Below are 22,669 nucleotides of genomic sequence, written 5' to 3' on the forward strand. Positions count from 1 at the left end.
AAATAAAAAAAGTTTGAGTCGAATCGGATAATAACTTTTGGAAATACAAGCCCCACCGTTTTGAGAACACTGTTTCGAGAAAAGCGCGTTTAAAGTTTTACGTGGGCGCCGAGTGGCCGGTTGTTGCCCATGCATTTGCCGCTACTCAAATGCCTGTAACTTCGGGAATTTAACGAATTTCAACAAATCCTTTTAAACACGTATTCCTAAAAGTTTGAACATTCGCAAAATGAAATAAAAAAAAATCGACTTTTAGACCGGAAGGTCCCCTTAAGAAGCACACTAAAAGAAGTGCAGCTTGAGAATCGTCGAACGAATCGCGTCCGCGATCGGAGCCCCAAGTTCGAAACCCAGCAACGTCTATCCACCCCGACTTTTGCCCGTCCATATCTCGGGTCACGTTATAAAGCCAGCTCCCGATACGTCGGGCATTAGAACGATATATAGATGACTTTTATCGACCATCGCCGATGCTGGTAGCAGGAATACGCGACGGCCCTGTGTTTTAATACGCCGGCATATTTGCAACGGCACGAGTGTACAGCGATCGTTGCGCGGGAACTGGTTTCATCCGTGAATCGTTGTGAAACGATCCGTGAAAGGTGACAGACATACTCGGGCGAATATTAACAGAGGATCATTGGGGCGCAGAAGAAAAACAAGAGCCAACTCAATCCGTAGCCGTTCGCGTGTCCAGCGTCCTTGTCAATGATAACCAGGCGTGCGGTTTCGCGGTCGAAAATTCGCCGTGAAAGTTGTTGGAAAGTATCCGTGAGTCCTAAACGAAACCGCAGCCCCTCGAGAGGGGGGGGGGGGGTGAGAAAATCGTTCGCCATCGAGGGTACAGGTGGAAATCGGGCAGCAGAGGGGAGCAAGTTCCGCGGCGATCTTCTGGAGGAAACGCGACGTTCAGGGGACCCTGCTCCGTGTCTGCTCGATCGTTGGCCTCGAATAACTGTCCGGGAATGCCGCAAAAGGCCCGCGGGGCATTCCGTGCGAGCACAACGGTAGAACAGATGCGGGCCCCGTCCGCCGATAATTATTCGCGTCGCTTCGGTTTCGGACGAAAGTGCCCTTAGAGCCGCACCCCTCGCTGGTTTCCTCTTTGCTTTTGGATTTCCATTGGATTTCCCAACTTCTGCGTTGCTCCGTCTAATTTACGACTCTCCAATCCCAACTCCCATACTGCGAAATTCTCTGGCAGGTATAATTATAATTTTCGCGATGTCGATGTTTTCGTTAGTCTTCGCTGATAGGAGAGATCGAAGGACCCATGCTACTGGTCTTGTGGAATTTAAATCGTTGAATAATAATTAATACTATTCGTTGAAATTTTCTGTGGTTGGAACTTGCATTTGTGGAGAGGGATCTTGTCGAATTAAATTTCAGATGCCTTCCCAGTGTCAGAGCCCCTGGCACTCCCAAAGTAGGGGCTTTGTAAAAAGAAAAGAAAACTGGATTTTATTCTTTAAATAAATTTTTCTAATCGCCAATGAATTTTAGTGAATTTATTATCATTATTATTATATATGCTATAATCTTAGTTTGCAGTGATAAGAACTAATGAAAAAGGATTACATGTAAACTAACACTAAAACTAAAACCAAAAAGTAAAACTAAAATTAAGATAATTTGCATTAAATATATTATCCGTTCGACTCGGCTCCCCCGAAGATTAAATCCTGAGTGCGCCACTGCATTACCGCGATTAAAGACTCCTTCCCATGAAGCAGCAGAGTTTTTGATGACTGGACATTTAGAAACTGTAAAGCTATGAGTTTCGATGGGAACGCAAGCACGCGAGATCGAAGGTGGAAAGCGACACGTTGCGAGAAGTTACGTGTCGGTTGTGTCGCGTGTAATATACCCCAGCCGTATCATCGAACGGGACAAATCCAGAGGAAGCCAGGGGAATCTCTCCCGCGGCAAGATATTTGCCCCGCGCGGTACCGCGGGTAAGGTTTCAATAAAAGAAAAGAGGCGACTTAAAGGCTTCGCTGGCGAATTCCGTGTCGTTCTCGATCGCGATCCGTCGAATTAGACCGCGGATGCGGTGGCCGTGCCAGGAGGGACAGATTTCCACGGGCATGGGAACCGTGGAACCGTGGAAACTAGGAAAAGTGAGCAGACCAAGTTAACCAACCAAGTATTTACCCGGCGGTTGGGGATACGGTTTCGATAAAAGAAGACCGTGAAGCTTCTGAGAACTCAATCGCCCGTTTTCTCCACCGATACTCTGATAAACTCGTCAAGATTAACTTTGCCAATCCGCAGCTGGCTATTGTTAGTGTCCTTTCTTAATCATTCCTCCGTTAGGCCACTGTAGCTAGACTGTTGAGAACCTCAAATTCTTTTGCGCATTTAGTAGATTTCTTCTGCCACTCATTATACTCTTTCAAGCACTCTGCGAGAAAGGCGGTTAATTATTCTCGTTAACTCCTATTTATTTCCATTGTATATTTTCTCTTATTCCTTTTGCTTGCACTATACCTCAGCGCTATTTCATTTTGTCTTCAGGTGTTCTTCTTTGTGTTTCTACTTTTATGTAAATACTACTCCTCTACTGATATTTTCTATTCTGTATATATATATACGGGAAAACCCTTTGGTGTATATATATATATATATATATATATATATATATGGGCGAAAATAGTAAAAGTGATACATATATTATATATATATAAATTTATTTATTTATATATATATATAAATTTATGTATTTATATATATATATATATAAATTTATTTATTTATATATATATATATAAATTTATGTATTTATATATATATATATATATAAATAAATAAATAAATAAATAAATATACCTATGTATACTGAACGGTTTATCATTGTCATGCGCAGATAGCTCCCTCATGTATCACTTTTACTATCTTCGCCTACGTTACCTGCCCATGCAAACCAGACTGTTGTACTTCAAAATCGTGAGCGAAAGTCAACCATGATCCCGTTGTTTCACACTGACAGGACCCCATGTGATCTTGCTGTACCTGTCTGACCAAACAAATGAAGTCTCCCGATGACCCGTATAGATTGTTCGGTCAAACTAAGTAGTTGTCCTTCGAATTGGATATATCCGGGCTGGATTGGAAAGTATCCAGCCACATTTCGCAGTCTAAATTCATAAAGAGGATCATGTATGTCTAACAAAAGAAACGAACCACTTGCACGATCTAAGAACCTTCTTAAGCACCCCGCAATTCAACCCACAAGCTCCCACGAGATCGTCACCCCGTCTTCCGGACGAGCCTTCGCAAAAAGCTTAGCAGCACGCGTCCCATCCCTAACTGTACAACGACGAACGCCAGGCGGGGATCGAAAAGCAAAGCGACGCCATGGCGGAAAGAAGCGCCGCGTAAAAAGCGGTAAACCGGCGAGGGAACATCGGCGTGAAATGGCAACATTTCATCCCGCCACGTTTAATGTCGCCAACGGCCGTTGAGGCGCGATCCTCGACGCGGCCCAGGCTCATCGTGGGATAGGAAAAACCGGGTGGAGCCGACAGGATCGTGTGCGGTCGTTCGTCCGCGTGTTAGGTTTCAATAGAGGAGTTTTCTACGACGGGCGAGGCTGATTTGTCGAAGTATGAGAAACCGCCGCGGCCGCGTGTGACGCTTGGTGTCGCTTATCTGGAACGAGCCAGCGACAGAAACGCGCTCTCGTATACCGGATGTGGCCTGACCAGGCTCGAACTGTCGCTGCATACCGGTTTCCCGGACACCTTTTGCCGCGTGCGAGCTCCCTTCGCGTGTACGAGCAGGCTAGTCAGGGAAATGCGCCTTTTCCCCGTGGAAACTCTTGCGCATCGCGTTAGGCTGCTGCTGCAGTGGTAGGCGATGGTGGGCGTTGAGCGAATGGGGGGATAAAGGGGTGTTCATGGTCTAGGTGCCTGAATTTGGGTGACGTGGAGGAAGGAAAAGATACCAACTGCAGAAAATGGGGGATTGAGACTACGGGGATGTTCCAAGTAGCTCATTTGGCTGAGGTAGATGTTAGGGGATAGAGTAGAAGGAGGAGCTGAATTTCTTACAGTGGACACTGAGTAATTGAAGCATCTCTTCTACTGCAACGTACAATAACAATGATGACGTGATTAACCCTTAGTATCATGATTTTTTTATTTTACCCAGAAAAATTCTTATCCTTGCATTTTTGCCCATTTTTCATCGTGAAGATAAGCAAAAAATTTCTAGTGGAACAGTCTTTTATATAAATGAGAAAATGAGGATATAACACCAGTGTATAAAGGTCTACCTATGTATTAGAACGTTAAGCAAATGCTCGTTTCTGCAGAACGTTACACTAGTGTTACATAGATTATTATGTTCGACGTGAAATTTGTTCGAAAAGGAAAAGCCAAATAATTGAGAGAAAAAGAGTTAGCATTTACCTGCTACTTTCAGTGACTCTGTCGAAATTAAGAGGTGTAGTCAATAATACAAGACAGTGTATCACAGTAGAATTTCTACGAGTGTATTTCTGCCCTGAGGACACTTGTTACATATGGTAATAGTAAAGTAACGCTTTAAAGTTCATGAAAAAGCTCCCAACTGGCGCGCACGATTTTCTCAGTTCGTGTAACACGTGTGTTACACTGTGATACTAAGGATTAATCGACGTGAAAATTCACGATGGTGTCCAATGAAAATAGCAGTGGAGGGGGGAAGATGACAAGAGATAACAAAGTGGACGTTAGCCTCTGCGGAGCACCGTGTACCGAACATGAACTCCACTACCTAGCTATGGAATTTTTCTGCCAACAAGGCACTATATGCTCAAACAGGCATCCAGTTAAGTACTAACCGTGGCTAACACGATTTAGCTTCACCGATACCCGATGAAAGCTGATACCTTTTGCATGGTAATTTTGCTGATATCAGTCACTGAGATCTCGTAACGCTATCAAAACGTTGACTCCTGTCGGTCATTTCTTATTAACCCTACGCCTTGTGAATACAGCATTATAGGAGAGCAGGCTGTCTATCGGCTCGTTCTACTGAAAATTCAAGTAGAATTGGAAGATCCGGGTCAGACAGAGCGATCGATCCTCCCGCAGAGTTAAAAGTTTAATTTCGCCACCCCGTAATAGCCCCACACTTTTAAATTTTTCAACTCAACAGCCCAGGAATCTGATTCCTTTATCCAGCAGACAATCGCCTAGCGCAAAAGCACAATGCTGACACGGAAGATCGCGAGGTTGACGTACGTTCTGAAAGGCCGGGTCGGATTCCGCAGAAAAACGGGCAGATGTGTTTATAACGCCTGTTCGTATCGCGAGCACCGAGTTCCACGGGTTTTGCAGCGTTATGGAGCAACGATCTTCTTGCGCCGCCGATAAATTATCGCAAATGAGCGTGACGGGGACACCTGTCGCGCCTGTGCTCGGACAAACGTTCTATCACGCTGGCACTTTTTATGAGAAGCGAATTCCCGAGACTTTGGGGAATTCTGAGGGTGGCGCGTGGAACGCGTTGCTGGGACCGCAACAGTTATTCCAACGTAAACTCCACGTGTCACTCTGAACATTTTTTTCTTTATAATAGCGGTCCTACAAGCGAGTGCTTCGATTCATCCCCTCGAATTTCACCCCGTAGGATAAAAATGTTAATACCTTCTGAACATCTCTCTGAATTTATAAGTTTGTCGAGTTTGAATCTGCGACCAAGGAAATCGATTGTTCTCCATAATCGCTGAGATTTGGAGAGGTAGGTACGATTTTAATTCCACTACGTCCCATTGGGTCGTTTGTGACCCAACTATGTTCTCATTTCTCTAATCATCTCTGGAAGCACTCTCTGAAACGTCCGAGTAGAGATACTGAGAGCCTTAACGGGTTGAGATTATCCTCGCAACGCGGACACGTTGAAAGCTCGACGGTTAAGAGCGTCTACCCCAGTGGGTCCAGAAAAAGCATGCTTCTAGGTCGCAGCGAGGAAAAGTAACGCTATCTAAAGAGAACTGATTTATACGTCCCGAGATTGTAGCTTGTACACCTTGTCTTATCTATCCGAGATGTGTGCACGGCTATCTGCGCTTCACGTCACTAATTACACGCGAGCGCACGTGCACTTTACGGTCCAGGGTTGCATCACTCCGCGGAATCGCGAAATCGAAGCGCAATTAGGCATAATGGATAGGACGCTTAAAGGCGGAGGAGCGCCATTTCCTAGCGCGGGCCCATCGTTTTCTTGCCCCGTTCGAGGCATAACCGCGCGTCCACTTTTATGAAATACGAGAGATAAGGGGACTCTCGTTAAAGGCGGTCGCGCTAAGTGCTCGTGGCCTTTTTTTTTTCTCCCCCTGTCCGGATCGCTTAATGATCTTCGCGACGTTCAGAAGCGTGTCCAGGGGCGTCGAGCGGGCCCGCCGCTCGGAACAGCAACAATAAAGCGGTGGGTATCGTTGGCGGGTGCAACAATGACGACGGTAATTGCGCCGTCGCACAGTGGTCGAAAATGACACAGTCGGCGTCAAAATTCAATTCCCCCGCCAAATCGAAAGGAAAAGCAACGATCCTTGGTATACCGGGGTATTAGGTACCGCTGATTACGAATCCGTTGAAAACCCTCTTGGAGATGAAATTTCCAAGAATCCGTACTTAGTGGGCACCTACGTCAAAAACAATGTACCTTCCAAATTGCACTTATTTTGTTGAATATTACTGAAATCGATTACGTTAACAAATTGTTTAATAACAATTAATTGTCATTAATTGTTTATATTAATGTTACAACAAAATATGATCAATTTGATTGTATGAAATGGATTTCAGTCACTTTGTTAAAAACTTGTTTAAACAAATTATTAATAAACAATTATATTAACATTTTTTTACGTCAATAATCTTTATTTTCGTCTCCGATAAATATTTATTGGTTAGATTAATCACGTATTTGCAGTATTTGTCGCGGAAATGATAAAATTAGTAAATAATATTGTTTTTTTTTATTGTTAACAATAATTTTTTAACAACTATTCATTACAATATCATTCTATAGAGTGTGATGCACATTTATAGATTCATAAAATATATAGTTATAGCTGTAGATTTTGAATAAACAACGTGTTTCTTCCATAGGATTCGTATTTTTCCAGTTTTTGTCAACTTTGAGCAGCCATATAGAATCCGCCATCTTCTTTTTCAAGAAACCTGCAACGGATTCGTAATCAGCGATACCTAATCCCCCGGTATACCAAGGGTCGTTGATTTTCCTTTCGATTTGGCGCGGGAATTGAATTTTGTCGCCGACTGTGTCATTTTCGACCACTGTGCGTCGCGACAACGGTGGAAAATTTTCTCCTTCTTAAAAGTACAGGATCCAAGAACGACGCGGACTCCTTACAGGGCGCTAATTAACTCTCTCCCTGTCGGGGTAATTGCGCGACACGGGAATGCCATAAAATGCGTGCGCTCAATAATTGAGAGTCTGTGCCAGGCGATCGTTACGGTTCGCGGTTATATGGCGAGCAAAAGGTCCCCTGGATGTGGGCGCGCGATGGCGCGGAACAAATGGAGGTACATTTCGACGCAATAACGGGGGACATCGGTCGGTCGTGCCATCGCGGCTGGCAAGATCTGTCTACTGTTCGTTGGAAAAGATCGATAGGGACGTTATGGCATTGGTAGTAAATGGAATTAGATGCATTTTGAGAAGCATCCGCCTGATCGTGGTCAGGAGAATGGCCATTTTGGTCCGGACCGGAGTGAGTTGAAATGGTACCAAGTTTCGGGGCACTGCCGCCGATGCTCTATTCACAGGAACGTGGAGCAGATAGAAACTTGGGCAACTGAAATCTGTCGGAAAATTCGCGAACAGTGCAACGTCGGTGAATCAGATTCCGAACAAAGCCGATCGCGGCACTAGCCTTTCAAATGTCCGAGCTATTGGTCACTGGATGGACTACTTAGGAAACGTTTCTAAATCCCCGGCTATTCCGATCAAGTAACTCTTTCTGTGGCTTCGGTGAAAATTGAATCATTCAAGTTACCTTGGAGCACAATACACAGCCCGGTTTGGAATGGAAAAGTCCTTTGGACCGCTCGAAGGGTTCCCACTCTCCTCCGTGTCGGTGGCTTTAATTTAACCACTTAGCTGCCAGTTGCGTCGCGGGTATCGCCGAGCCGTCGACTTCCTGTCGAAGACACACCCGGAACGGACCCTGGAATCCAGGGTATTCGTGGAGCAGGGGTCCCAGCGACGGCCACTGTGCGGCCACTGTTCTGCCGGTGATGCATAGGCAAGGAGGGAAAACGTCACCGTGTTGTTATCTCGCGGCGGTGGCAGAAGTAATATCGTACGTGGTTACAGGGACGCGATGTCGGGGGTGTGACGTGGGTGGCGTCTTATCGATACCTCGAGAGCCGTGGATGCTGTATCGCCCGTGGTAGACACTCGTGTAATCGTAAGGGGAAAGCCTCTGGATGGTGTTTTGTCGCGAACGCGGTTGCAGGAGAAATCTGTCGTAGGAGTGCTTTACTGTTACTTGGGAGTAACAATAGTAGATTCATATATTCGGAGCAACCTATGTCCCAAGATTCTAATAACGCGAAACAGAACGTTTGCAGACACATGTTTACATGGGCGCTGCTCCAATTTTGTTGAATTTCAGATATGTCGTAGAGGGGAGGATCCTGAGTAATATGCAGTTTGTCCGAGGCGTGGGAGGATCGTGATTCAAGTGTCACGAAGGATTAAAATTTCCGTATATTATGTAGGTAGGGTAAACTTGCCTAAATCGTACCCCTTAGGAACAAATCCTTAAAACATGAAAAATAACAGGGAAAATGAAAGAAAATTAGTGGTAATTAACTCTTTATTAATAGAATAAACGATTTTATAAACTCAACAAAAAATAATCAACTTCTATTCATATAATCGATTTATTTTTTATATGGAAGAAGTACGATTTAGGATTAATGTTTCTAAATCGTACCCTACGTATCCTAATTCGTACTTTCAAATTTAATTACTACAATCATCACGCACATATTCAAAAGTAATTCTGTCTATTCCCCCACTAAGCTCGCGTACCCACATTTTTGCACTGCGTACATTGTATCATATTTTCCTGTCTATCTTCTTGACACAATTTACAAAACCAGCTTTCATTTTCATCGTCTTTCTTCTCCTTCTTTGTTTTCTTTTGTATACTGGTTTTAGCAATATTCTTCCTCTTGCGAGTTTCCTTTGCTCTTCTGGTTATGATTCGTTTTTAGCCTCATCCAATTTCTTTTCCAGATTGTTTTTGTATGTTCGTACCAGTACGATTTAAGCTTACACACGGTGGTAGAAACCGAGATGATGTCAATAACAGATATCACTTATATATATTGGAGTGAATGTAATGTAACAATTACCGTTTTCTTCTAATCATAACTCTTGAACCACGATCCTCCCACGCTTCGCACAAACGCCATATTACCCACGATCCTCCCCTCTACAACATACCTGAAACTCAACAAATTGTAATTGCGCAATTACCCTCTCTTTTATAAAACAGTTTCTCCAGTTTACACTTAAAATGCCAATCCCGAAGCTTCTCATAAAAATCTAAATTTTCCAAAGCAAAAAGCCATCTCTTACACTCTGTCTTACACATCCCTCTTAGGTACCTGTGCAAGCAAACCAACAGCAGAGAAGAGACCTGAATCCCACCAAAATCAGATTAACCAATCCGCCAAGCAAAAAGAAATCACGTCATCGAATGAACACCCGTTACTCACAAGACGCTCCGAAGCAAAAGAGGCACGAGGAGGAAAACCATAAACGGTTCCGTGCACGATAACTCGGTCGAAAACGCTAATGGCCGAGGGAAGCGAAGCGTGCGCTGGTCGGACGTCCACGAAAGCCCGCTGGTAATTAATACGTCCGACGCAACTCGCAGTAATTTACGGTCCGCGAAGATAATCCTTATTACCCGGGAATTTCTTCGCCGGGGCGGAGAGCGGGGAGGGGAGCGCATATTACCGAGGATGGAATTCGCGTCCCGATGTAAGTAGCATAACAATCGCGATACGTAACGCTGGTAGAGGCGCTCGGGCTCGCGCGTAGCCAGCACGGGACCAGGAGGACGCGTAACGACACATCAGCCATCCGAACGTGTTCCCTGCTGGCCGGGCGAGCACGGCGAACGAGCAAACATACCTCGAGGAGGGTTCTCGATTCCCCGCGTTGGAATTTATCTGGATACCTGTTGAACATGCAAGATGGATCGCTACGCGCTTTCCCGACTTTCGCCCGGTTTCTCAGTTAATTATCGCGAGCTGCTCCTCCGCGTCCTCATTGTTTAAACCGATTTCGTCGCTCTCGAAATTGCGAACGGTATTCGCGATTAGCGCGCTCCTCTTCGCCACCGTAGGAGCCGGAGTTCATCGATCCGGACCACTCTCTATCGGCGTTACGTCGCCGCCGACACGAAAACGGGAGCCCGGGCCGCTCTGTCCCCTTTCGCGGTGCGTGCGGAAGCTTGCGCGGGGTGGTCGAAGCTGGGCGCGCCGCGGTTTTCATGGAGGAAATTAGGTGAACGGGATGGGAAGCTCTGGGAAAGCAGGGCACGCTGCGCGTTGAGCCTGCGGCGTTGGTAGTGGCTTAATGAATTGGACAGGTCGTTTTTATGTATTTAGGTGCGCAGTGAACGGGGGGTGGGATTGCGAGGAATTGAAAATATCGAGAGCTTGCAGCTTGCGAAGGGATGAAGTTCGCTTTGACTTGCGAGCCAGGTAGTAAGATAGTAAAAAGCAGCGAAAGGATTGTCTAATTGTAACTGCTGAGAGATGAATTACCGACTACTTCGATCGTCTGACCTTTCAGTGAAAGCGCTACTATTTTCGGTAGGACGGAGGGAGCGTGGTGGGCGCCCGCTCCCGTTCCTCCAGTTCGCCCGCGTTCACCTGGCCGCGGCGCGTGTTACGTCAGGACGCGGCGTTCAGGCCGCAGGTCGTGAACCCCGCGAGAGATGACGGAAATAACCGACCTGACTCTCTTAGCACCGCGAGACTAACTCGAGAGATGTACCCGTGATACTATCTTTACTCTTTTTCCCCCCACTGGTTGACGGGCCGACGAACACGTTAAGTCCCATTCACACGAACCAGTCGGCGAAAGAAAAAATCCATGTCACGTCCGCGAAATGTTTTTTTTTTAAAAAGAATTTATTGATGGACAGTACAAAGTACTTTCTTAAAAAATAAAAGGCAGCAATAAATCTAAAAAAAAACTGCCAATAGCTCATGACTTATATCTATAAGTATAAGGATTGCTATTTGCTCAGCAAAAGCTGAAACTCATAGCCCCTCAGTCTGACAAATTATGCATTATGCCACAGACTAATGCAAAGAAACCCGGCCGGATAACTTTCTGAAGCACCTATAGTGCTATAAATACCTGGGGAAAAATGTCAACAAAAAGAACCCTGTGTCCGCGAAACGTGTCGCCCCAGCTGACCAGGCCGCTTCGAGCGACTCGCCTACGCATTACCATAAAGAAAGAAAACTCCCTTCGCGCATTCTGCGTCAGGGTCCTACGAACACCGAAGCAAACTTTGCAGCGGATAAGGAAGCGTAAACCAGAAGGAGACGTCTCGCTTCATACCCCTTAGGTGGTCCCAAAATGGTCCTCCAAGTTGTTGACGCGCGAATCCCTCGCAGGCGTCCGCTTTTCCACGATGCAGTTTCTCTTTCTCACGGGGAAGATTTCACCTGTTAATGTTAAATATCAGAGGCGTCGCTGCGGGGCCGATCAGTGCCAATGGACGTTTTACGGCTCCGCTTCGAGTCGCACGGTCGGATTAGAACGATCTACCGGGGGAGGTTGTTGGAGGGAAGACGCGGATGGGGCGTGGACGTGGCCGATGTCGGTCATTCGGCCGGTGTGAGCAACGCTTTCCGACATTTGTCTCGTCTATGTTTATGCAGTGTCGTCTTCTGGCGTGGAACCGGATTTATCCGGCGCTCCCTGTGCACCGGCTACTATACTCGCGACACCTTACTCGACTTGGCAAAGCGACTTTTCCGAAGGTAAATATAGCGGCCGCGCTCGGTACACTCACGCCGTTCGGCAGCCGATGCCAGGCTACGCGACGGGCCACGCCGTTCGACATCAACGAGGTGGGGATCTTTCTTCGACGCCGAACAGACGGGACCATTTTGGGATGAAAGTTTTAATCTTCCAGCTCCCTGGGTCGTGGAGCTTCCGCTTCTTGGCCGATCCAAATAGTTATTGCGATGTTATATAATGCGATATAAAAGTAAAATTAATGAAATGGAAAGCAAAAAATTGGTTCGCTTAAACTTCATTCAAACTTTGCTTTCAATCAAAGTAGGTGCAGAATGTACAGAAGCTAATCATATATGATTTTCGAGGTAGATTATTCTTTATAATTATTATTATTAATCGTCTTTATTGATAAAAAAAGAGGGATACTATCAAGCGTAATATTTTGGAAAAGCTTGGTTAAAAATGGGCGTAATAGGTAGGCACTTTGGGTCTTCTCGTTGTGAAATGTCGAGGATTGCATATTATTTGGATACAGTGAACTGATAATCGTGAGCAGAGTATCTACTTAGTTTATGTGGTGTACAGTTGGTCTTTCTTTAAGGGATAATGACAGTGGCGAGCCCGGAAATTTTGAGAATTTTTTTGTACGAGTATAGTGAATGGAATTCAAAATCTGTTTGAAGGGTTTTATTGTACATACCTCGAAGTATGATCACAATTTTTTAAACAATTTTTTAATACAAAATGGCGACGCTACAGGTCAACAAAATAAGCTCCTTCTGAAAAACAGTGTTCCGCGGCCGGAAAGATTTCTCCTTCAATTTTTGACATAGAACAAAAAACCGAAAAAAATTTAGTTCCATGTAAGATTATCTCGGCAAGTACACGAGGAAAATGAAAAATACTGATTTTTGTAAGAATGGTGTGTGATGGAACAAAACGTTTCAACAATTTCGAGGATGTTTCAGTTCCGTGTTTTGTTCAATCACGCACCATTCTTACAAAAATCATTTTTTTTAATTTCCTCATGTACTTCCCGAGATAATCTTACATACAACTAAAAAAATTCCGTTTTTTTTATCTATGTCAAAAATTGAAGGAGAAATCTTTCCCGCCGCGAAACACTGCTTTCCAGAAAAAAACTTCCTTTGTTGAGCTGTGGCGCCTCCATTTTGTATTAATTTTTTTTTTAAAAAATTGTGATCATACTTCGAGGTATGTACAATAAAGCCCTTCTAACAGACTTTGTATTCCATTCGCTACACTCCCATAAAAAACTTCTGAAAATCAGGCTGCCATTCCGAGCTCTGCAGTGTCACTACCCCTTAAGGAGTTGTGATTATTTGGTTTAATGTACCTACCTAGAAATTAATGGGTAGAGTATACAATGAAGTGGGATATTTTGAAACGTAACGCATGAAAAAGAAACAACGAAAGTGAAGGGGAAAATTAAAAAATCATGGGAAGAATTTGCTTATCTCTGTCAATTTAATCCAATGTTAGCCTTCTTATCCTTACACTGGCTACATTCATATAAAAAGCACAGCTTGCGCTTAAAAAGCTTAAACGATGAATGGAAAAGTATTACACACACTCTGCCTATTCACAATACCTCCACTCCATCGTCCATCTCGCATCGCAAACGGCGACATGATTGATACCTCAAACATCCCACAGTCCCGAAGATGACAGGTATCCTGCATTATTCTCCCTCTGCTCGACGTACCCCGCGTTGAGTCATTAATCCAAAACTCACCTCTGCGCCTATCCGAAACAAAACGCCCGTACCCAAAGCGAAAGCTTAAGTGAGCGAAATATTCGCCTTCGGCCGGCGGGGATCGATGCATTGCGTCTCTTTATCCGCCCGTTGGTGCGCGAGCCGCATTCCTGCACGGTGACACAGAATTTCTCGGCGCGTTAAAGTCCGCGGGGATCGAGCCAGGGCCCTTTCTCGGCTCAACCCGCCGGTATTTCACGCTTTCACGGTCGAATATCTCGCCCTGCCCGATTTAAACTCGATCAGGTAACGTAAAATTGAATCGCGCCGACACAAACTTGCGGAGCGTCTACGCGACACGACTCGCCGGTGATTGGCGGCGATCTTTTTCGCCGACCTCCGTGGCTGCACGGTTCTTTGCCCGGCGGCTGAACCCGTTGCGAAATTGCTAATTAAGCCCCGAGCACCGGGACCATCCCCGTAACTTTGTTGCACCCGGAAAGAATCAATTTTGCAGTGTAACGCGGGAATTTCAGGCCGAATTAAACGTGCCCGTCATGGATAATGCAGAATGTTGATTAAACCAAGTCGCCATCTTATTGTCCACCGGTGGCCGCGTGATTGACACTTTCTCGGGCGCTCGCGGGCACACCTGTCCCTGGGCGATTCCCACCCGAACCGAGCGATCGGCTCAGATATCGCATGCTAGGAAAACTGCTGGACATCCATCAGCCATCCACACCGCCGACAATTGAACCGTCGATGTACCGTGGAACGCTGTCGCTCACGTAGCTCCATGCCAATTTGATACAGCCGTACGATAGACGCGCGGAATGCGCTCGAATTCTTTCCCCGTCGAAAGCTATCGTTCTTAATTCGCTCTCGACTTATCGATGCAATTGAATGCGCGTATCGCCAGGTGGTTGTCAGAACGACGGAACAAATGCTGAGAACTAGACAACCTACCGGACGTCTATCAGCACCGAGATCATTGATCGATGTCGAATTATACGTCTGTACGATTAAATTACTCGGATCAGTCCCATGGATTCTTGATATAAGTGCCTATCTTAACCCAGGGGTGCCACCCCCCCAGCTGTCTTCCTTTAATCAGTTCAATCCACAACGAATTCGCTCATGACGCTCGCGGACAGCAGAGTCCGCGCGATGACCGAGGCGTGGTTGCCTCCCGCGTTCTCCACGGTTCGTTGCTGCCGAGAACAGCGCGAAACGTGGCCAACGCCGTGCCAGTCGCCGTTCAACGAGGCAATTTCACTTATCTCGGTGCCAGGCACCGATCGAACCGGCGAATAATCGACGCCAGCAGCCTCCAGCCGAATTGACTCCAGAGAGGCGAACCGTCTCGACGGCCGAACGCGCGTCCGCCGACGGATCGCGCGGGATTTCCGCGGCTGGGGGCGGCAGGACGTCGCAATTCCGTGGAAATCAGAAATGTGACGGTGCCTGTCCGCGCTACGCACGCCGGGCGGCTTGTGTAACCGGAGGACGCGTCCGCCCACGGAATATCCGACGTCCATTAGAGGAGCTGGTTCGGGCGAGATAATCATTTTTACGGGCGGATCTCGGTGCTCGGCCGCGACGTAGGGGACTCGCTGACGTATCGGTGCTCGTCACTGGTCCGCGCCGTGACGGACCGGTGCCGTCAGGAATTGCGTCGGGCGACGCAACGGGGCGAGACAGCCCGCGCTCGTGACGTAGGCGAGCTTCGTATCGCGCGGTCGTAAACATTTATGGAGCTGCTTTCTTTATTTCCCCCTTATCCCCGCTTTTAATAGCCGTCGCTCTCATTGTTGCTCGAAGGAGCTACTAGTTGAGCGCGTGGGCGCGAGGAACCTGTCCCACGCGCTTTCCTCCGGTGCCCGTTTACGATCCAGAACAATGTCGAGCGTATAAAAGCGTGTTGTTTTGAAGAATTATGTTAAAGAGTTTTTGAACGGGGACTGCATTGGTAAAAGTTTAGTCAAAATCGGTTGCTTTGGTAGGTACTTGTTGGTGGGGGAAACAGTAGGGTGTTGGATTCTGTGGATGGAGAATCGAGTGTAACACGTTTATTATGAGTTTTAGGTACTGTCAAGAAGTTTTTATTTAGAAGTTTTTGATCGGCGCACAATGGGGAAATTTTGCGATTTTATGGCCAAAATTACAGAAATTAAATTTTTGAATTTTACAAATTTAATACAAATATCAATTGAAGAGCTATATCCATTTTCGTGGTCGAAACCTCAAAACTTAATTTTGATATATAAAATTCGGCACTTTTACGGTCTAATATATGAGAAACTAAATTATCTGAGATACGGCACTTACAAAAATTACGAACGATAAAGATTTTTTAATTATTTACATTTATACACTTTTTTCTTTGTTAGAGCATGCCTCTGCTACAGTCCAGCCTCTGCTTCAGTCCATCGCGAAAATTCCCGAAATCGCGAAAATTCCCGAAATCAGCGATTCTCGACCTTATTCTGCGATCTTTAAACGTTTGCAGCTCGGAGCAACGTTAACCGATTTTGATGAAATTTTAGCCACGTATACAACTTACTGCAATCTACAAACGTTTTTTTTTTTAATTTTCATTTCAAGCTCACAAAAAAAAGTTTAAAAATCGACCTTTACTATTCTTTTCGCTATTCCAACCAAATACATTTTTTCCGAAACGACGAAACGCGTCAGTTAGCAAACTAATCCTTCTAGCTTCTCAAAAAAACTCAAGTTGTTTGGACCAATTCTAAAAAAGTTATGCGATTTTAAAAAGTGTCCGAATATTAATGCGAGCCACTGTAGGTACAGGTACACGTGGAAAAATGCGAAAGAAGCGTGGTAACTGAACTCAGCGCGCCCCGAGTGTGCGATGAGTGTTTACGGAAGGATATTGAGTGGATGTTTAGGTTACGAACAGAAGTGCATCTTTGCCTGTGTCCTGAGAATGCACGTGGAGATTTTAGTCGAGGGATGCGTGGCTTGAGTACATATGTCTTTGAACTTTTAAGAACTCACAAGGGAAGATCCCGAACCCAAAAATTAAAAAAATTCTGAAACTTTGTGAATATATAGGTGATTTCTTCCTGATTACAACGCAATTTTTGTTTGCTGCCCAAATTCACTCTAAGCGGGTGCAATTAACCCCTGAAAATTCGGCTATTTTCCGATATTATTTTGTAACTGGCAATCTCTACGAGAGAGGAAAAAAATTTCAAGACAAAAGTTACTTCTTTTAATTAGATCTATCATTTGGTGAAAAAAATATTTTACAGTTCACGAGTTATAACACAAAATCGAAAAACAACCGGATTTTCAGCGGTCAATTACACCCCCCTAGAGTGAATTTGGGCAACAAACAAAAATTGCGTTGTAACGAGGAGGAAATTCCCTACATTTTCACAAAGTTTCAGAATTTTTCGAATTTCCGGGATCGGGATGTTCCCTTGTCAGTGGAAATGAAGTTGGTGTGTAGAAGTCTCCGAAGAGTGCATTCGCAGCATTCGATTTTAGCTCGAAAATGTCCCTACGGCAATGAAACGTTCGTGTCGCACAATGAATTGATCCCAGCGCGTTTTCTCGGCGTCGCTCCGGCAGGCCTTGAACAGTAGCACGCACATTACTCCCGCTCTCATTCAGAGGACATAATTGTTTAACGTGTATCGAATCAACCGAGGAATTACGACCCCGACAGAAGAGAGAGGGCAGAAACGGATGACGTCTTCAGCCGCCGATGACGATGTCGGTGACGTCGAGACCTTTTGCCAAAATAACGCGAGCGTATTTAATTGAAGAGAACTCGCGCGTCGCCGTCAGTACCGCTTCCTCCTCGACACGATCGTGGAACCGATTTTTGGCAAATCCGTGCCGCTAGATCGTTCGCGAATCCGAGCCACTGGGTGCTGCCAGTTTCACACGGTACCAGAGCTTTCTTAATCGCGCGAATCGGCGGCTGGGCACCGGCCAGCTTTCAACACTTACTTCTGGTGTATCGTAAAGCGTCCCCGATCCCCGCAAGGAAACGCGGTATTCTAACCAAAGTATATCTGAGCCTTCGCGAAGGAAATCGGCTCCGTTTCGTAAGTGACGCTAACATCTGCGTGGCGCGAAGAGTGGCCCGTGGATTTCCGCGGAAGGGGATCTTGAAATGAACAATGTTCTGCGAGGGACATCGCAGCGTGACGTCGCGACTCCTTACGACAACCAGGAGGCTGATCGCGGTAAGTCTCGAGCGTTATTGACGTCCCAGCGAGGGGATTAAATTTCCCGAGGGCTCCACCGGTATAAGTTCGGGACCTTACATAGAGAATTCAAGGGGGCTCCGTCCGTTTGTTCCCGTGGAACGAGCCAACTTCGAAACGGACAATTGATTCTTCTTTATTGTCCCCTCCAGACATTCTCCCCGTTCGCCCGCGTTTCCTTGGCATGACGTAGCGAAGAAACGCAGATATATCTCTTTCACTGCTGGCAATTGGCCCAGTTACTAATGTGGATCCGCGAACGAATGACGCGTGTCTTTTCTTCGCGTGATGGCGGCCACGGTGACGCAACCCCTCTATATAACCGTAACACGTGAAACAATGAGAAAGAATCATGCAGCGTATTTCTAAACCACCGACTGTGTCGCTACCGAATCGAAAAGTTTCCATCCACTCGCCCACCGGGCTGATTCTCCCGCGCAATAAAATTCACCACCCCCGCGCAAGCTTAAAGCTCCGGGGCTGCGGAAACAATTCGTGGACAACGAGGGGCGAAAGCTTTATTTATCTATTTACTGCCATCATTGAAACATTCGCGCGATCTACTGACACGCTCGCCGGCTTAATCCCGCGTTCAGCGATTTATCTTGCGCTACTCGGCTATCTATGCCTGCGCGGCGACGCTGCCCGTCGATATCAATCCACATAGAACTTGATTAGTGGGTTTGCTCGTCGACGCTTTCGAATCCGCGGAGAATAATGCGGCGAATGTGACGAAAAAAAGAGCCGTCTATCATGCTTGCTGAAAGGAAGGGTAAATATCCTTGTGCTTCCTATGATTCATGCCGCTTCGACGATTCTATTAACAGACTTGAACCGATTCGCTGAGAACTGTCACCTGAAATAGCTTTATATCTGCTCGCGTTCGGAACAGATGTGCGGGGGGTGAAGTTTCTTGCCTTCGTAGTCCAATAAATTTCCACCGCGATGTTACGTTTCCCGGAGTCGATACAACGTCGCTTCGCGCAACGATCTTTAAGGGGACTAGGCAGTCGAAAAATCGATTTTCTTTATTGCATTTTCCGAAAGTACTATCTTTTCTCAATAAAATGCCGCTTGGTTTATCTTGATTTATAGTAAAATTTGCAAAATTGTAGATTTGGCAGGTAAAAACGTCAAGCAGCAACATATAGCGTCACCTTTGCCCAGAAACTTTAAGGGGACTAGGCAGTCGAAAAATCGATTTTTTTTATTGCATTTTCCGAAAGTACTATCTTTTCTCAATAAAATGCCGCTTGGTTTACAGTAAAATTTGCAAAATTTTAAATTTGGCAGCTAAAGAAGTCACCGGATTTTGGTAGCACGCAAACAATGATGGTGCGCTACCAAAATCCGGTGACTTCTTAATTTTCTTTATGAAAGTCTCGAATTTTTAGGGACCATATCAGAGGTTTGCGTCTGAATGACATATGTTCTACACATCCTGTAATTTTTTCCAAGTCGATTTGAACCTCAATTCGCTCGCAATCAGGAAAAAATGAAGAGCAACAAATATTCAAGAAAAACGCATTTAAAGTTTCTGGGCAAAGGTGACGCTATAGGTTGCCGCCTGACGTATTTAACTACCAAATCTACAATTTTGCAAATTTTACTATAAACCAAGCGGCATTGTATTGAGAAAAGATAGTACTTTCAGAAAATGCAATAAAAAATCGATTTTTCGACTGCCTAGTCCCCTCAAGCCCACCCTATGTTTAAGCCCTTACACCCCCGTGTGCGTATACGTAATACAACGCCGTAATCCATGCGACGTCAAGCACGCGACTAGAACCGCCACGTCGCGATCGCCATGTGGCCTCGGAGGCACCGAATCACCATTACGCGGGCAAAAATGCGCCTGCTGCCAAATGGTTTTCGGTTCAACAACCGCCCCGGCCACTAGCGTCTATCTGCGAGCAAATATTGGCGATACCGTGACGCTTCGCGTTATTCGCGGGAGCCCGTCCGTTTCGCGAAACGTTTAATCGATCCGGGGACTATGTACGCGGCGCCTCGGTGAGGAAGCCCGAGGAGCCACCGAAATACGACCACCTTTTGCCCGTGCTCCTGGCACCGGGCCCGAGCGCTAATGTACGTAACCGAATAAATCAGCCGCGTGTCGTTTCTTCACGTGACGACGCGCCGCCACGTGACGTCACCGCGGACATGCACGTCCCGTTTAAACTTTAAACAATGGTGAACGGCATCCGCCCGCCAGCGAATATAGATCCACCCCGAAAGCAGCAGGAGCCGGCCAGCCGCGGCACGTCGGTTCTAATTCGCGAGGACTCTGTCCCGTGACAGCCGCGCGTAATGCGCCCGATTATTCGTGCCCGATCGATTCGCCGGTTATTAACGGTGATTAACCATCCGCGATCGCGTCGTTTCGCGCTCGAACGGCACCCGCCATTCAGAACGTCGCGCCAGCGACGCGGATTTTATTAGACGGCACTTTATTCGCCCCGCGATCGCCGATCGGACTCCATTAAACGCAACAGCGAACAAGGTAATAACAGTGGTCGGTGTTGCGGAAGGTCGGCGAGGTGGTAATTGTTAGAATTACGCGATGACGCCGACTCTGCCTCGCGAATCTGGGCTTTTATCTGCAGTCGCTTGGGGGAAGCCGATATTCTGGGCTTTCGGAGCTGACTTCGCTGTTCGGTGTTGTGGAACAGGGAGGAAGAGAAGCTGGGTGTTGGATTCTGGTGTTCTCAGGTTGGAATGCGATGACAGGATTTTCGGTTATGGGGAAATTAGTGGAGGAATTGGGATGGTCGAATTGACGACGGGTTCTTTGCTGCGGATTCTAGGATGGAGGAACAGGAAAAGGGGGTGTAAAGTTCCTGCATGTGTAGGAGATAGGTATCAACAGAATATAATGAAGGTTCGCGTGAAAGTATTATGTAGGTTCTATTGTGCTTGAAATGGCAAGTGCCTACAGTGGAAATTTTCTGTAACCCTTTCACAGAGGCTTCTATTAAGGAAAGTATCATTTGACTTCCACGTCAGGTTCTATTTTGCACTCCGAGTGACACAGGGTTGCAGTTCAATACCTATCGTCCATTTTCCAGCGCATGGCCTATGCAAATCGTGCGCAAACTTTTGTCTAATCTAACGTTGAAAAATAGCTTACACGTACGAAGGAAGAACCTCTGCAACGATAGAAGAGGCCTGTCAAACTAATTAGGGTAGACCGGGGGCGGTAGTAACACTTTGACTTTGGAATACGCTTACGCAAAAACTATTACAGGTGCAACAACAGTTTTTTTACGAAAATGTTACTTACTTATCTGACATTATTTGAGCCACAACAGTTTCGCTGTGTGGCAAGTAATATTTCGGTTATTAATAAAAAATGAGAAGCCGAAAAAGTGTGCATGGAGTCGATAGTAGCACAAACTTAACTTTACAAAATTAAAATATTTATTGATTCTAATTATAATAATAAATGAAAAAAGCAAAATTTATAATTATGCGGTGTCGCCATTGTGACAGAAATAGAAAACGATTTGGCTGGTGCATTCTTCATGTGATCAATCCTTACATTCAGTACATTGCACCCATTTTTTATTTGGTTTACTTCCATGCAAACAAGACAATATTATTAATCTTCATTGTCACTATACGGTTCTGTCCCGGTACAACCGACCCCGACTGCCGATGTTACAATCGCCTCCGACCAGGTTTTTGAACTTAAATTATAAATCTTTATTAACGACACACTTAAAAGTGATAAGTGACGATCAGTATTACTTTAAAAATGGCCAGATTAAATATTAAAAAAAATAGAGAAACCACGTATCTGCAAAGGGAGTATTTATATTACAATTTTAAATCAGTACGGAAAAGTTACTTTAGAGTATCGAAAAGTTATTTTCTCCACTATGCATGTCTATTTTGTATCTATACTGCTGGGATATGGATGTGTGAATTCGAAATGTCATTCTTCATCATATATCCAACATTTGTGTTAGTATCTATCATATGTTCTGAAATATTTAACGTGTTACAATCGCCCCCTTGTTACTGTCGCCTCCGGTCTACCCTACCGTCTTTCCAGCGCGAGCATGCGACTCGTCGCTCATGATCGTAAATTTCAGTGTTCGCGGTATCGCGAATCGATCGACGATTACGTCGGGGACACCGATACGACGCCAATCGTCCGTGACGATCGAAAAAAATACGCCAACATCCACGTTACACGGGGAAGACTTTTAATCGCAAGACGGAGATGGCAGATTATGTAACGACAGGCGATAACCCCGCGGTTCGGTTGCGTTGTCGCGCAGTGAACACCTCTTCAAAGCTAACGAAGCCACGGAACGTCGTCGGTGCGACTGCCGGAGAAGTTTTTCGTTAAGCGACCATCCATTTTTTACCTGCACGCTAGATTAGGTGGCCTTCTTCCTTGTGAAACACTTGTTGTACGCAGCTATTGCGTAGGACCAGATTTCTCCAATATCCACAAATAATTCCAACTTGTGGAAGCAAAAATACAATTCAAGAAATTCCTCTATTGTCTTTGAACTCGAATGAGTCAGCGCCTTTAACCCTTTCGTTTTCTACTTGTTCTACTACAATATTAAAAACCATTCATTGACCACTCTTTCTTTTCGAATATATATGATATACATATATATAGGAGAGCGGTGCTATAACAGGGACAATTTTATTTAGCGCCCTTTTAATAACAACA

The 22,669-nt window shown here is 45.6% G+C and overlaps 1 protein-coding gene across 2 annotated transcripts in view; it reads left to right on the top strand.

Moving 5' to 3' along the window:
* Positions 1 to 22,669, top strand: part of Pdk1 (Phosphoinositide-dependent kinase 1) — a 645,970-nt gene that overhangs the window by 573,613 nt on the left and 49,688 nt on the right. The window contains exon 1 of one of the 2 annotated variants that reach the window (XM_076816084.1): positions 17,847 to 17,955. The exons of the other annotated variant lie outside the window; for it this stretch is intronic. Within the exon in view, the coding sequence (XP_076672199.1) occupies positions 17,890 to 17,955 (66 nt within the window). The 5' untranslated portion in view covers positions 17,847 to 17,889. Of the gene's footprint in view, positions 1 to 17,846; positions 17,956 to 22,669 lie in introns of those variants that run through there. 2 annotated transcript variants of the gene reach the window in all.

This window comes from Andrena cerasifolii, chromosome 1 (assembly GCF_050908995.1).
Source record: "Andrena cerasifolii isolate SP2316 chromosome 1, iyAndCera1_principal, whole genome shotgun sequence".
Classification (NCBI taxonomy): Eukaryota; Metazoa; Arthropoda; class Insecta; order Hymenoptera; family Andrenidae; genus Andrena; species Andrena cerasifolii.